A 14,455-nucleotide genomic window follows, 5' to 3' on the forward strand; every position below is an offset into this window, starting at 1 on the left:
CAATTTTTCGAGGTATATGTTGGCTCAAGCCCGTTGCCTATTGTTGTCTATACTGACCATAATCCCCTTGTGTTCCTAAGGCAAATGCAAAATTCAAATCAAAGACTGATGAGATGGTCCTTGATGCTACAGGACTTTGAAGTGGAAATTCGCCACAAGAAGGGGACGGACAATGTCCTTGCGGATGCCCTTTCCCGGGTTTAAGGTGCTCTCTTCTTTGAGAAGAAGTTATTTGGGGATATAACTTCTTTTCGGGAAGGGGGGTGTCACGACTATGGTCGTGTGTGGTTATGATTAATTATGAGTGTTATGATTTATGAGTGTTATTTTGGATTATAAATATATATATGTTTATTGCTAATAGTATATATATATTTATATGGTGGTGTATTGTTATAGTATATATATATGTATGTGGATTATCTTGGGCCTAGATGTCTTCTAATATATATATATATCTATATCTGTGCAGCAGTTGTTATGAACCTGTATTGGACTAACTCTCCTCCCATGCAGAGGATACTAATGGGTTTTCAGACAGACTGATTGTCATCAGCTGTGTGGCTGGGGTAACCCTGTTGGCCATGACCATGGAGGTCTGATCAACCTCCCTGATTGGCTGACGGTCACGTGAGCGAGCTAGCGGCCGCGGCTCTCTCACTACATAGCCCATTCATGCCCAGCCCAGCGCTGGGGAAACACTTCCAAGGTCTTTCCCCCATCCGTCGTACTACTACTACATGTCGCCAACTGTTTTGTTCCTTTATTTTGTGAAGCTGAACTTTTGTTAGACAAGTTATTCCCTTCGGAAAGGAATAACTTTAGTTTTGTTTTTGGATTCCGTTTATTATGTTCATGCGAGTTAAAGAGCCATTTATTTTGTAAACTATTGTTGATTCTTATAATTTATTCATTATACTATTGAATAAATCCTTGTATTAAGGCCTTGGTTTCCGTTTCTCTCATATATTACATTACCTTTACCCCTAGACATATGGTTTTGTAACAGACCTAACTGTAAACTATGGGACTGTGTGTGATATGTTATGACCTAACTGTAAACTAAGGGACTGTGTGTGATATGTTATGACCTAACTGTAAACTATGGGACTGTGTGTGATATGTTATGACCTAACTGTAAACTAAGGGACTGTGTGTGATATGTTATGACCTAACTGTAAACTAAGGGACTGTGTGTGATATGTTATGACCTAACTGTAAACTAAGGGACTGTGTGTGATATGTTATGACCTAACTGTAAACTATGGGACTGTGTGTGATATGTTATGACCTAACTGTAAACTATGGGACTGTGTCTGATGTGTTATGACCTAACTGTAAACTATGGGACTGTGTGTGATGTGTTATGACCTAACTGTAAACTATGGGACTGTGTGTGATATGTTATGACCTAACTGTAAACTATGGGACTGTGTGTGATATGTTATGACCTAACTGTAAACTATGGGACTGTGTGTGATGTGTTATGACCTAACTGTAAACTATGGGACTGTGTGTGATATGTTATGACCTAACTGTAAACTATGGGACTGTGTGTGATATGTTATGACCTAACTGTAAACTAAGGGACTGTGTGTGATATGTTATGACCTAACTGTAAACTAAGGGACTGTGTGTGATTTGTTATGACCTAACTGTAAACTATGGGACTGTGTGTGATATGTTATGACCTAACTGTAAACTATGGGACTGTGTCTGATGTGTTATGACCTAACTGTAAACTATGGGACTGTGTGTGATGTGTTATGACCCAACTGTAAACTATGGGACTGTGTCTGATATGTTATGACCTAACTGTAAACTATGGGACTGTGTCTGATATGTTATGACCTAACTGTAAACTATGGGACTGTGTGTGATGTGTTATGACCTAACTGTAAACTATGGGACTGTGTGTGATATGTTATGACCTAACTGTAAACTATGGGACTGTGTGTGATATGTTATGACCTAACTGTAAACTAAGGGACTGTGTGTGATATGTTATGACCTAACTGTAAACTAAGGGACTGTGTGTGATATGTTATGACCTAACTGTAAACTATGGGACTGTGTGTGATATGTTATGACCTAACTGTAAACTATGGGACTGTGTCTGATATGTTATGACCTAACTGTAAACTATGGGACTGTGTGTGATGTGTTATGACCTAACTGTAAACTATGGGACTGTGTCTGATATGTTATGATAACTGTAAACTATGGGACTGTGTGTGATGTGTTATGACCTAACTGTAAACTAAGGGACTGTGTCTGATGTGTTATGATAACTGTAAACTATGGGACTGTGTCTGATATGTTATGATAACTGTAAACTAAGGGACTGTGTCTGATGTGTTATGACCTAACTGTAAACTAAGGGACTGTGTGTGATATGTTATGACCTAACTGTAAACTATGGGACTGTGTGTGATGTGTTATGACCTAACTGTAAACTATGGGACTGTGTGTGATATGTTATGACCTAACTGTAAACTATGGGACTGTGTGTGATATGTTATGACCTAACTGTAAACTATGGGACTGTGTGTGATGTGTTATGACCTAACTGTAAACTAAGGGACTGTGTGTGATATGTTATGACCTAACTGTAAACTAAGGGACTGTGTGTGATATGTTATGACCTAACTGTAAACTATGGGACTGTGTGTGATGTGTTATGACCTAACTGTAAACTAAGGGACTGTGTGTGATGTGTTATGACCTAACTGTAAACTAAGGGACTGTGTCTGATATGTTATGACCTAACTGTAAACTATGGGACTGTGTGTGATGTGTTATGATAACTGTAAACTAAGGGACTGTGTCTGATATGTTATGACCTAACTGTAAACTATGGGACTGTGTGTGATGTGTTATGATAACTGTAAACTAAGGGACTGTGTGTGATATGTTATGACCTAACTGTAAACTAAGGGACTGTGTCTGATGTGTTATGATAACTGTAAACTATGGGACTGTGTCTGATGTGTTATGATAACTGTAAACTATGGGACTGTGTCTGATGTGTTATGATAACTGTAAACTATGGGACTGTGTCTGATGTGTTATGATAACTGTAAACTATGGGACTGTGTGTGATGTGTTATGACCTAACTGTAAACTAAGGGACTGTGTGTGATGTGTTATGACCTAACTGTAAACTATGGGACTGTGTGTGATATGTTATGACCTAACTGTAAACTATGGGACTGTGTGTGATGTGTTATGACCTAACTGTAAACTAAGGGACTGTGTGTGATGTGTTATGACCTAACTGTAAACTATGGGACTGTGTCTGATATGTTATGATAACTGTAAACTAAGGGACTGTGTCTGATGTGTTATGACCTAACTGTAAACTATGGGACTGTGTGTGATGTGTTATGACCTAACTGTAAACTATGGGACTGTGTGTGATATGTTATGACCTAACTGTAAACTAAGGGACTGTGTGTGATATGTTATGACCTAACTGTAAACTATGGGACTGTGTCTGATATGTTATGACCTAACTGTAAACTAAGGGACTGTGTGTGATATGTTATGACCTAACTGTAAACTAAGGGACTGTGTGTGATATGTTATGACCTAACTGTAAACTAAGGGACTGTGTGTGATATGTTATGACCTAACTGTAAACTAAGGGACTGTGTCTGATATGTTATGACCTAACTGTAAACTATGGGACTGTGTGTGATGTGTTATGACCTAACTGTAAACTATGGGACTGTGTGTGATGTGTTATGACCTAACTGTAAACTAAGGGACTGTGTGTGATGTGTTATGACCTAACTGTAAACTATGGGACTGTGTGTGATGTGTTATGACCTAACTGTAAACTATGGGACTGTGTGTGATGTGTTATGACCTAACTGTAAACTATGGGACTGTGTGTGATGTGTTATGACCTAACTGTAAACTATGGGACTGTGTGTGATGTGTTATGACCTAACTGTAAACTATGGGACTGTGTGTGATGTGTTATGACCTAACTGTAAACTATGGGACTGTGTCTGATGTGTTATGACCTAACTGTAAACTAAGGGACTGTGTGTGATGTGTTATGACCTAACTGTAAACTAAGGGACTGTGTGTGATGTGTTATGACCTAACTGTAAACTATGGGACTGTGTGTGATGTGTTATGACCTAACTGTAAACTATGGGACTGTGTGTGATGTGTTATGACCTAACTGTAAACTATGGGACTGTGTGTGATGTGTTATGACCTAACTGTAAACTATGGGACTGTGTCTGATGTGTTATGACCTAACTGTAAACTATGGGACTGTGTGTGATATGTTATGACCTAACTGTAAACTAAGGGACTGTGTGTGATATGTTATGACCTAACTGTAAACTAAGGGACTGTGTGTGATGTGTTATGACCTAACTGTAAACTATGGGACTGTGTGTGATATGTTATGACCTAACTGTAAACTATGGGACTGTGTCTGATGTGTTATGACCTAACTGTAAACTAAGGGACTGTGTGTGATATGTTATGACCTAACTGTAAACTATGGGACTGTGTCTGATGTGTTATGACCTAACTGTAAACTATGGGACTGTGTCTGATGTGTTATGACCTAACTGTAAACTAAGGGACTGTGTGTGATATGTTATGACCTAACTGTAAACTAAGGGACTGTGTCTGATGTGTTATGACCTAACTGTAAACTAAGGGACTGTGTGTGATGTGTTATGACCTAACTGTAAACTAAGGGACTGTGTGTGATATGTTATGACCTAACTGTAAACTATGGGACTGTGTGTGATGTGTTATGACCTAACTGTAAACTATGGGACTGTGTCTGATATGTTATGACCTAACTGTAAACTATGGGACTGTGTGTGATGTGTTATGACCTAACTGTAAACTAAGGGACTGTGTGTGATGTGTTATGACCTAACTGTAAACTAAGGGACTGTGTGTGATGTGTTATGACCTAACTGTAAACTAAGGGACTGTGTGTGATGTGTTATGACCTAACTGTAAACTATGGGACTGTGTCTGATGTGTTATGACCTAACTGTAAAGTACCTGATTTGTGTCCTGCCGCCTGTGAAGCACTTTGAACTCTGTATGAAAGGTGCTGTACAAATAAAGTTTATTATTATTATTATTATTTGGTTCCATCTGTGTGGGAAACAACCCCAATCCCCCGCCGGCTGTCCACCTCATGAACAGCTCTCAGCGGGTAAATGGGGCTGGTCAAGGTCTCAGGGTAGGTACCCTCACAAAAACATGCAGTAATCCTGGTCTCTAAACTGCCTCCCCCTGGCCAGCCGGGGCGCCTGATGGAGGGGAAAGGAACTGGTTGGAATAACGTGTTCCTTCCACGCGCTACGTCCAACAAGGGAAACTCCCCCCTGTCAGGTGTAAAGGAGCAACTTGGACACTCAGGCATGAAGGAAGCATGAGTTAAGTCCGTTGCTCTCCCCAGGTTGGCGGAGGGTGTGTAGAGCCCAGGATCACAGTAGATGATTGACACAGGGGTGAAAAATGGGTTACAAAATCGTGGGATAAAAAATATATTAAAAAAAAAAAAAGGTCTCAGGTTCCAACTCCCATATTTTAGATTTTCCCTCCCGGACCCCCGTGGGGTTTAAGAGGTTGACTGCTCTGACTCTGAAAGCACTCCAAATGGAACCAAATGGACCTGTGCCGGTCCATTTGGCTCCATTTGGAGCGCTTCCAATCCAGAGTTAGAAAATGATGAAGCGCGTAAACGGTAAATGGTGCATTTTATATAGCGCCTTTTATCACACACACACACACACACACACACACACACACACACACACACACACACACACACACACACACCGATGCCAGAGGAAACCATGCAAGGCACCAACCTGCACATCAGGAGCAATCAGGGGTTCAGAGTCTTGCTCAAGGACACCAACTCTGGGGGAGGAGCCCACAGGGATCGAACCAGGAATCTTTCGGTTGCCATCCGGCCACTCTACCGCTGAGCCAAACGCCGCTGCGTAGCTCATAGACTCCAGCTGAACCGGTTTATATATATATACGATATCATATCAACATGTCACACGTACTGTACACACGCCAGGATCAAACAACGGTTTGATACCAGTAAGACGCGGGAAGCGAACGCAGCTCATACATATTTGGGTTTTTTTAAGATTTATTTTTAAGTTATTTTTTTTTTTAAGTTAAGTTATTTTTAAGTTAAGTTTTGAACTTAGCCATAACCATATAAGGAGTCCCCAAAGCAGCTATACGTCCAAATATGGATTTTGTTGCATCAATCACAAACAAATCACTCAGCTCCATATATGGGCACAAAGGGGGGACACACGGACACACAGACACACGGACAGACATGATCTGCTAGGTCTCATAGTAAGTGCTCACTGCATTCGCAATCATATCAACATGCCATACGTACACACACACACACACACACACACACACACACACACACACACACACACACACACACACACACGGCAGCATCAAACAACAAAACCTTTGGTTGATTTTGGGAAGTTGCTAGTGCATGCTTTTAAAAAGGTCTTAGTGTTTGGTTTATTTTGGGAAGTTGCTGCTGTATGTTTAAAAAAAAAAACCCTCTGAGAGGAAGTCCTCCCCCCCCTGAAGCAGAGAGGAAGTAGGCCCTGTTGCTAAACTGGTGGTTTGGGTTTAAAACCTATATTCTGGACGGGAACCCCTGTTGGTGTTTTAAAGCGTCGTGTTAGACTTTAGCTATTCGAGAATTAGCAGATATATACAAGCTCTCAGCGCCTTCTAAAGCCTGCCCTAGGTTTTCTGAAAAACTTCAAATATGTATATAGCAGCATCAATTCTTTGTATTGGTTTAATACTGTACATACTGTACAGAACCCAAAAAATGGGTTCCCGGCCTGAGGGGGGAAAACGCCAAAAGGGGTTCCGGCCCAGAATGGATATATTCTTTCAGAGCGAACGTTTATTGCGAACGCAGTGACCACTAACTATGAGACCTAGCAGATCATGTCTGTCTGTCTGTCTGTCTGTCTGTCTGTCCCGCTGTTACGTCACCATGACTCAGCCATAACCATATAAGGAGTCCCCAAAGCAGCTATACGTCCAAAACCCGAATATGTACGAGCTGCGTTCGCTTCCCGCGCTTGCGCGTCTTACTTGTAACTCAAATCTTTGCTATATTGAAATGTCTATTTGTACATCTCTAAATGTCTTGATGAATTGAACATGGTGGACCCTGTTGTAAACAAGTGTGTAATGCTTAATTGGGTCGTCCACTCACAGTCAACAGTCTTTGTATTTAGTTTGTGCTTGAAATGTACTGTAATTCTGCAAACTGTTAATAGATATTTCAATGAATCAATCAATCAAGGTTAACCCATTCTGAACGGGAACCCATGTTGGTGTTAGCATCATGTTATGCTTTAGCTATTGAAAAATAGCAGATCTACAAGCTCATAGCGCGCCACCGAGTGGCGCGCTATGAGCTTGTAGGTCTGCTATTTTTGAAAAATCGAAGAACGACTTGACATTTTTTTTAATCTGATCTCAGGTCAGAATGGGTTAATCAGACCAGTGTGTGTCCAGTGGAAACCTCGTGTGAATCTGATCTCAGGTCAGAAAAAATGGGTTAAAAGTGGACCAGAAGGTGTGAGGCGCGCATGAACGCTATAGCTGAACACTCACACACTCACTGGAAACTCAGACCCCTGAAGCCCTTAAACTTCACAGGCTGTGACTTCTCAAAATATTCATATTTTAGATTGTAGCAGTGAGCCCGGTGTCTCTGATGTCATGGACACTGGGCTCACTTCCTTCCTGGACTACATGTTGTCTCAGTAAGACAGCTCTCCCCCCTATCCACGAGGAGGAGCAGAGCACCAAAGAATTATGGGAATTGTAGTCCAGGAAGGTATAGTGAGACCATAGTGTCCATGACATCAGAGAAACTGTGCTCACTGCTACAATCTAAAATAGATTAAAAAAAACACATATTACACACACCATGAGTAAGACTTTTTAACTTAGCCATAACCATATAAGGAGTCCCCAAAGCAGCTATACGTCCAAATATGGAGTGTGTTGCATCAATCACAAACAAATCACTCAGTGATATATGGGCAAAAAGGTGGGACACACACACACACAGACAGACAGACAGACAGACAGACAGACAGACAGACAGACAGACAGACAGACAGACAGACAGACAGACAGACAGACAGACAGACAGACAGACAGACAGACAGACAGACAGACAGACAGACAGACAGACATGATCTGCTAGGTCTCATAGTAAGTGCTCACTGCGTTCACAAAAAAAGACCCCCAGGAAAGTGTTCTGAAGCTTCTAAACATCATTAACATATATATTTTTGCAAAAAGGGTGAAGTGTCCCTTTAAGGTTATTTTTTCAGTCAGTTTGTATATTGGTAGTGGGGAGGGGTTCGCGGTGGGGGAGGGTGGGGGGTTTGAGAACCCGTGGCTTAAACGATCAGAGGACGAACTGGGACTAAAACGTCTAGCGAAGGACGGCCAGGAGAAGGTCTTATCAATGTCACACACATGTGAGATACGATACAGTCACGCAGACAGGCAGCCACACGGACAGTCGGACACCTAATCACATTGTGGTGTTTGGTGTTTTGGCATCATGTCATGCTTTATAGCTATTGAAAAAAAATAGCAGATCTACAAGCTCGTAAGAAAAATCAAAAGAACGACTGACATAGAAACGTAGCTTTTTCAGAAAACTGTCAGGATGTATAGAAGACATTTTTTTTAATAATCTGATCTCTCAGGTCAGAACGGGCTAATCACATTTGCACAGACCAGACCTGTGGGCCTACTTGGGAACAAGGCGTCTTAGACTATGCCTGCCTGGACCTCTGGGTACCACAATAGCACCTCTAATGCCCTTAAATAACTCCATTTCGACCTGAGGCTGATTCTAAGAGATCTCTGGCAAAAACCTACGTTTCTATGTCAGCGTTTCTCAAAGTCTTTCGTGTCCAGGGATCTGACCATGTGTTGTTACTGGGACCTCCCAGAAGCAAAGATTTGAGTTAGAAATGTTCGCTCTGAAAGAATATACCAGTATAATACAAATATTTGTATAAAAGGTTGATAAGCACTGTGTCTAGCTAGCTCATACTGTCACCATGCCAGCACACAGACAGGCAGGCAGACAGACACACAGGCAGGCAGGCATACAGGCAGGCAGACAGACTCCACTGCTGTCAAACGAGGTAGTAATCCTCACATACAACCACAGCTAACATGCAAGTGCTTGTTCTGCAATGCTTGGCTTGGGTGCGCCTCCCCTCCCCTCCCCTCCCCTCCCCTCCCCTCTCCTCTCCTCCCCTCCCCTCCCCTCCCCTCTCCTCTCCTCTCCTCTCCTCTCCTCCCCTCCCCTCTCCACATGTCCCAGACTCTTCTCCCTTCTCTAAAACACCCTGGACAACGCTCCACACGTCCCAGACTCTTCTCCCTTCTCTGAAACAACCTGGACAACGCTCCACACGTCCTAGACTCTTCTCCCTTCTCTAAAACACCCTGGACAACGCTCCACACGTCCCAGACTCTTCTCCCTTCTCTGAAACACCCTGGACAACGCTCCACGCGTCCCAGACTCTTCTCCCTTCTCTAAAACACCCTGGACAACGCTCCACGCGTCCCAGACTCTTCTCCCTTCTCTGAAACACCCTGGACAACGCTCCACACGTCCCAGACTCTTCTCCCTTCTCTGAAACACCCTGGACAACGCTCCACACGTCCCAGACTCTTCTCCCTTCTCTGGACAACGCTCCACGTGTCCCAGACTCTTCTCCCTTCTCTAAAACACCCTGGACAACGCTCCACACGTCCCAGACTCTTCTCCCTTCTCTAAAACACCCTGGACAACACTCCACACGTCCCAGACTCTTCTCCCTTCTCTAAAACACCCTGGACAACGCACACACACACGTCCTAGACTCTTCTGCCTTCTCTAAAACACCCTGGACAACGCACACACACACACACACACACACACACACACACACACACACACACACACACACACACACACACACACACACACACACACACACACACACACACACACACACACACACACACACACACACACACACACACACACACACACACACACACACACACACACACACACACACACACACACACACACACACACCATCAGCTGTTAAACAAAAGCAGGTACACTCTGTAACGACGCGTTGCTGTTTGCAGACAGTAGCCTATATAAGATGCACGTGCGCGCGCGCACACACACACACACACACACACACACACTGTCCTGGTTGTAATTTAAAGGGATGCATGCGCATGCGCACACACACACACACACACACACAGCGTTGATTGAGCCAGACGTGCATGTCTACCGTCTGCACGCCACACCACGGGTGTAGCTCCTCCCCAACACCCCCCCTCCCCCCCCCCCCACCCTCTATAGCATCCTAGCTAATTATTATACGAAGGTTTCCACAGCAGAGAAAAAACAGGCGCGAAGGATTCACTCATTTCAATCCACACATTATATTAAACCAGTCTCTGCTATTCTATCAAAGCATCACAGGAAGGATTCACTCATTTCAATCCACACATTATATTAAATCAGTCTCTGCTATTCTATCACAGGAAGGATTCACTCATTTCAATCCACACATTATATTAAACCAGTCTCTGCTATTCTATCAAAGCATCACAGGAAGAATTCACTCATTTCAATCCACACATTATATTAAACCAGTCTCTGCTATTCTATCAAAGCATCACAGGAAGGATTCACTCATTTCAATCCACACATTATATTAAACCAGTCTCTGCTATTCTATCACAGGAAGGATTCACTCATTTCAATCCACACATTATATTAAACCAGTCTCTGCTATTCTATCACAGGAAGGATTCACTCATTTCAATCCACACATTATATTAAATCAGTCTCTGCTATTCTATCAAAGCATCACAGGAAGGATTCACTCATTTCAATCCACACATTATATTAAATCAGTCTCTGCTATTCTATCACAGGAAGGATTCACTCATTTCAATCCACACATTATATTAAACCAGTCTCTGCTATTCTATCAAAGCATCACAGGAAGAATTCACTCATTTCAATCCACACATTATATTAAACCAGTCTCTGCTATTCTATCACAGGAAGGATTCACTCATTTTAATCCACACATTATATTAAACCAGTCTCTGCTATTCTATCACAGGAAGGATTCACTCATTTCAATCCACACATTATATTAAATCAGTCTCTGCTATTCTATCAAAGCATCACAGGAAGGATTCACTCATTTCAATCCACACATTATATTAAACCAGTCTCTGCTATTCTATCACAGGAAGGACTCACTCATTTCAATCCACACATTATATTAAACCAGTCTCTGCTATTCTATCACAGGAAGGATTCACTCATTTCAATCCACACATTATATTAAATCAGTCTCTGCTATTCTATCAAAGCATCACAGGAAGGATTCACTCATTTCAATCCACACATTATATTAAACCAGTCTCTGCTATTCTATCACAGGAAGGACTCACTCATTTCAATCCACACATTATATTAAACCAGTCTCTGCTATTCTATCACAGGAAGGATTCACTCATTTCAATCCACACATTATATTAAACCAGTCTCTGCTATTCTATCACAGGAAGGATTCACTCATTTCAATCCACACATTATATTAAATCAGTCTCTGCTATTCTATCACAGGAAGGATTCACTCATTTCAATCCACACATTATATTAAATCAGTCTCTGCTATTCTATCAAAGCATCACATCATCGTTATAAAAACATATAATATAAATGTATTGATGTGTGGCGTTAAAAAATAAGACATGAAAAGAGGAGTGTGAAAGCATGATTATGACCCACTGCTCCAGTTATCTCTGTGCGTACACACACACACGCACACGCACACGCACACACACACACGCACACACACACACACACACGCACACACACACACACAAAAGAGATTGGAATAATGTTGGCTATAATGCCATTTGCAGGTCGCCAATACACATGATCTGCTATTATGAATTGAATGCTGTTTACACGCCTGCATTTATATCATGCTAAAACTTATACTGCTTTGCATTTATTTATTTTGTAAATATTGTTATTCATTCATTGTTTTATTATTATTATTATTATTATTATTATTATTATTATTATATCTGCCTATGGAACAGCCTCTGTAGGATGAACGCAGGAGGACAGCACTGCAAACAGACCAGCCTGGGATATCCATAGGCTATATAGAAGAAAATTATGAAATATATATATTTAAAAACAAAAAAAACTGCAGCCTATATGCAGGAAGAAGGGGCTTCGATCCCTATACCTTTATCTAGAATAAATAATTCATTCTCACTTTTATATGCATTAATTATGAATGCAAAATCAAGGGAGATCCTGTTTTTTTGTTTTTTTTGCAAATAAACATAAGATGGCTGTTATGTTTTGTGCATCATGTTATGTGAATATAGCTTAGTGTAATATAATGGACCTTAATTATGAAATAAACGGTACATTTATTCTATCCGATATGGGGACGATATGATATGGACCTTGAGTCTGACACAGACTATAGAACCATGCAACCACCGACCTTTAACGATAATACTAATACAAAAATAGCCTTAGTACTAGGCTAGGACGTTATCTATTGTGCATTATGTCCTACAATGGACCCTATAATTATTAAAAAATTAAATGTTAAAATTGTAGCCTATAATATGATGCTCTGGACCTCGAGTCTCTCTATCTGACACACATGAGGTGAATTGTAAGACTAAACACTAGATTCATTAATACCATCAGCGCCACTATATGAAATGAACCAAACAACCAGCCAGCCAGCCAGCCAGCGCTCACCTGCTTGCGTGGTGTCCGTCAGATCGTGCGCCGTGGCCGGCCAGTCCCTCAGCTTCCTCCCGCTGAGGTTGAGCAAGCCGGAGCTCTGCGCGTCGTCCAGGGCTCGCTCCAAGCTGCGGACCCCCAACACCACCACGCCGGTGGCCGTGGCGGCCGTGGCGGACCCTCCCGCGGACCCCCCACCTCCGTGGTGGGTGTGCTGCTGCATGGAGCCCATGGCTCCGGGGTTCCAGGACGGGTGGACCGTCAGCGGTCCGCCGTTGTTCGCGTGCTGCTGTTGGGGGAGCGTGGAGCTGGCGCCGGGCCCTCCTCCTCCGCCCGGCGTGGTGGTGGTGGTGGTGGTGGAGGAACCACCTCCACCCTGACAGGACGCCATGGCTACACCTAGCGGACCCCCCCGCCCACCCACCGCCCCGTAGGAGGAATTATTATTATTATTATTATGCTTTTAGAAATGATAATAACAGTCAGTCACGCTTCTGTCTGTCTGTCTGTCTGTTCTGTTTGGGGCTGGGTCTCTCTCTCTCTCTCTCTCTCTCTCTCTCTCTGCGACTCCGCCCATCCTGCGCATGTGTGGTGAGGGTCCGCCCCTCCCCCGGTGGGTGGGGCTGGCCGGGGTTACCATTTTGGCAAAAATTCAATTCAATTCAATTCAATTGTGCTTTATTGGCATAAGGAAACATGCCAAAGCAAGAGTTAAACAATATGGAGAGGGGAAACGTGTAGAGAGAGAGAGAGAGAGAGAGAGAGAGAGAGAGAGAGAGAGAGAGAGAGAGAGAGAGGGGGGGGGGGGGGGGGGGTGGTACAGATGTGTTGTGTAAACAGAGCAATGTCACAATGCAACAGTATCAGGGTGGTGTGTGTGTGTGTGTGTGTGTGTGTGTGTGTGTGTGTGTGTGTGTGTGTAAACAACTACACAAATCATGAATGAAGCGTGCAAGTTACGTTAAATCTTTCACAGACTTTCCTTCTAGGCTGAGGAATATATCCCACCCTTTTGTGTCTCAAATCATCCAATTGCCATCCACGGCAAGAAGAAATGTCACCCTTTTCACATTGCCCTATTATAGCGCCACCAGGAGGCCACAACCTGACCTGCCCTGGTGGAGACCTGTGCCCAGAGGGGCACTTTTTCTAGTTTGGTCTTGTTTCTAAAGTGTAGTTGTTTATTTGGACTTGGTTCTAAAGTGTAGTTGTTTATTTGGTCTTGTTTCTAAAGTGTAGTTGTTTATTTGGTCTTGTTTCTAAAGTGTAGTTGTTTATTTGGTCTTGTTTCTAAAGTGTAGTTGTTTATTTGGTCTTGTTTCTAAAGTGTAGTTGTTTATTTGGTCTTGTTTCTAAAGTGTAGTTGTTTATTTGGTCTTGTTTCTAAAGTGTAGTTGTTTATTTGGTCTTGTTTCTAAAGTGTAGTTGTTTATTTGGTCTTGATTCTAAAGTGTAGTTGTTTATTTGGTCTTGTTTATAAAGTGTAGTTGTTTATTTGGACTTGGTTCTAAAGTGTAGTTGTTTATTTGGTCTTTGTTC

The 14,455-nt window shown here is 42.4% G+C and overlaps 1 protein-coding gene across 2 annotated transcripts in view; it reads right to left on the bottom strand.

Annotated features, from left to right (window-relative positions):
- The window catches only part of lrch2 (leucine-rich repeats and calponin homology (CH) domain containing 2), a 72,895-nt gene extending 59,640 nt beyond the window's left edge, over positions 1–13,255 (bottom strand). For both annotated transcript variants that reach the window (XM_080779378.1, XM_080779377.1), the window contains exon 1: positions 12,932–13,255. In XM_080779378.1, the coding sequence (XP_080635504.1) occupies positions 12,932–13,148 (217 nt within the window). In that variant the 5' untranslated portion in view covers positions 13,149–13,255. The remainder of the gene's footprint in view (positions 1–12,931) is intronic.
- Positions 13,256–14,455: the final 1,200 nt, after the last annotated feature.

This window comes from Protomyctophum bolini (genome assembly GCF_963924005.1).
Source record: "Protomyctophum bolini genome assembly, chromosome: 13".
In the NCBI taxonomy this organism is placed as follows: Eukaryota; Metazoa; Chordata; class Actinopteri; order Myctophiformes; family Myctophidae; genus Protomyctophum; species Protomyctophum bolini.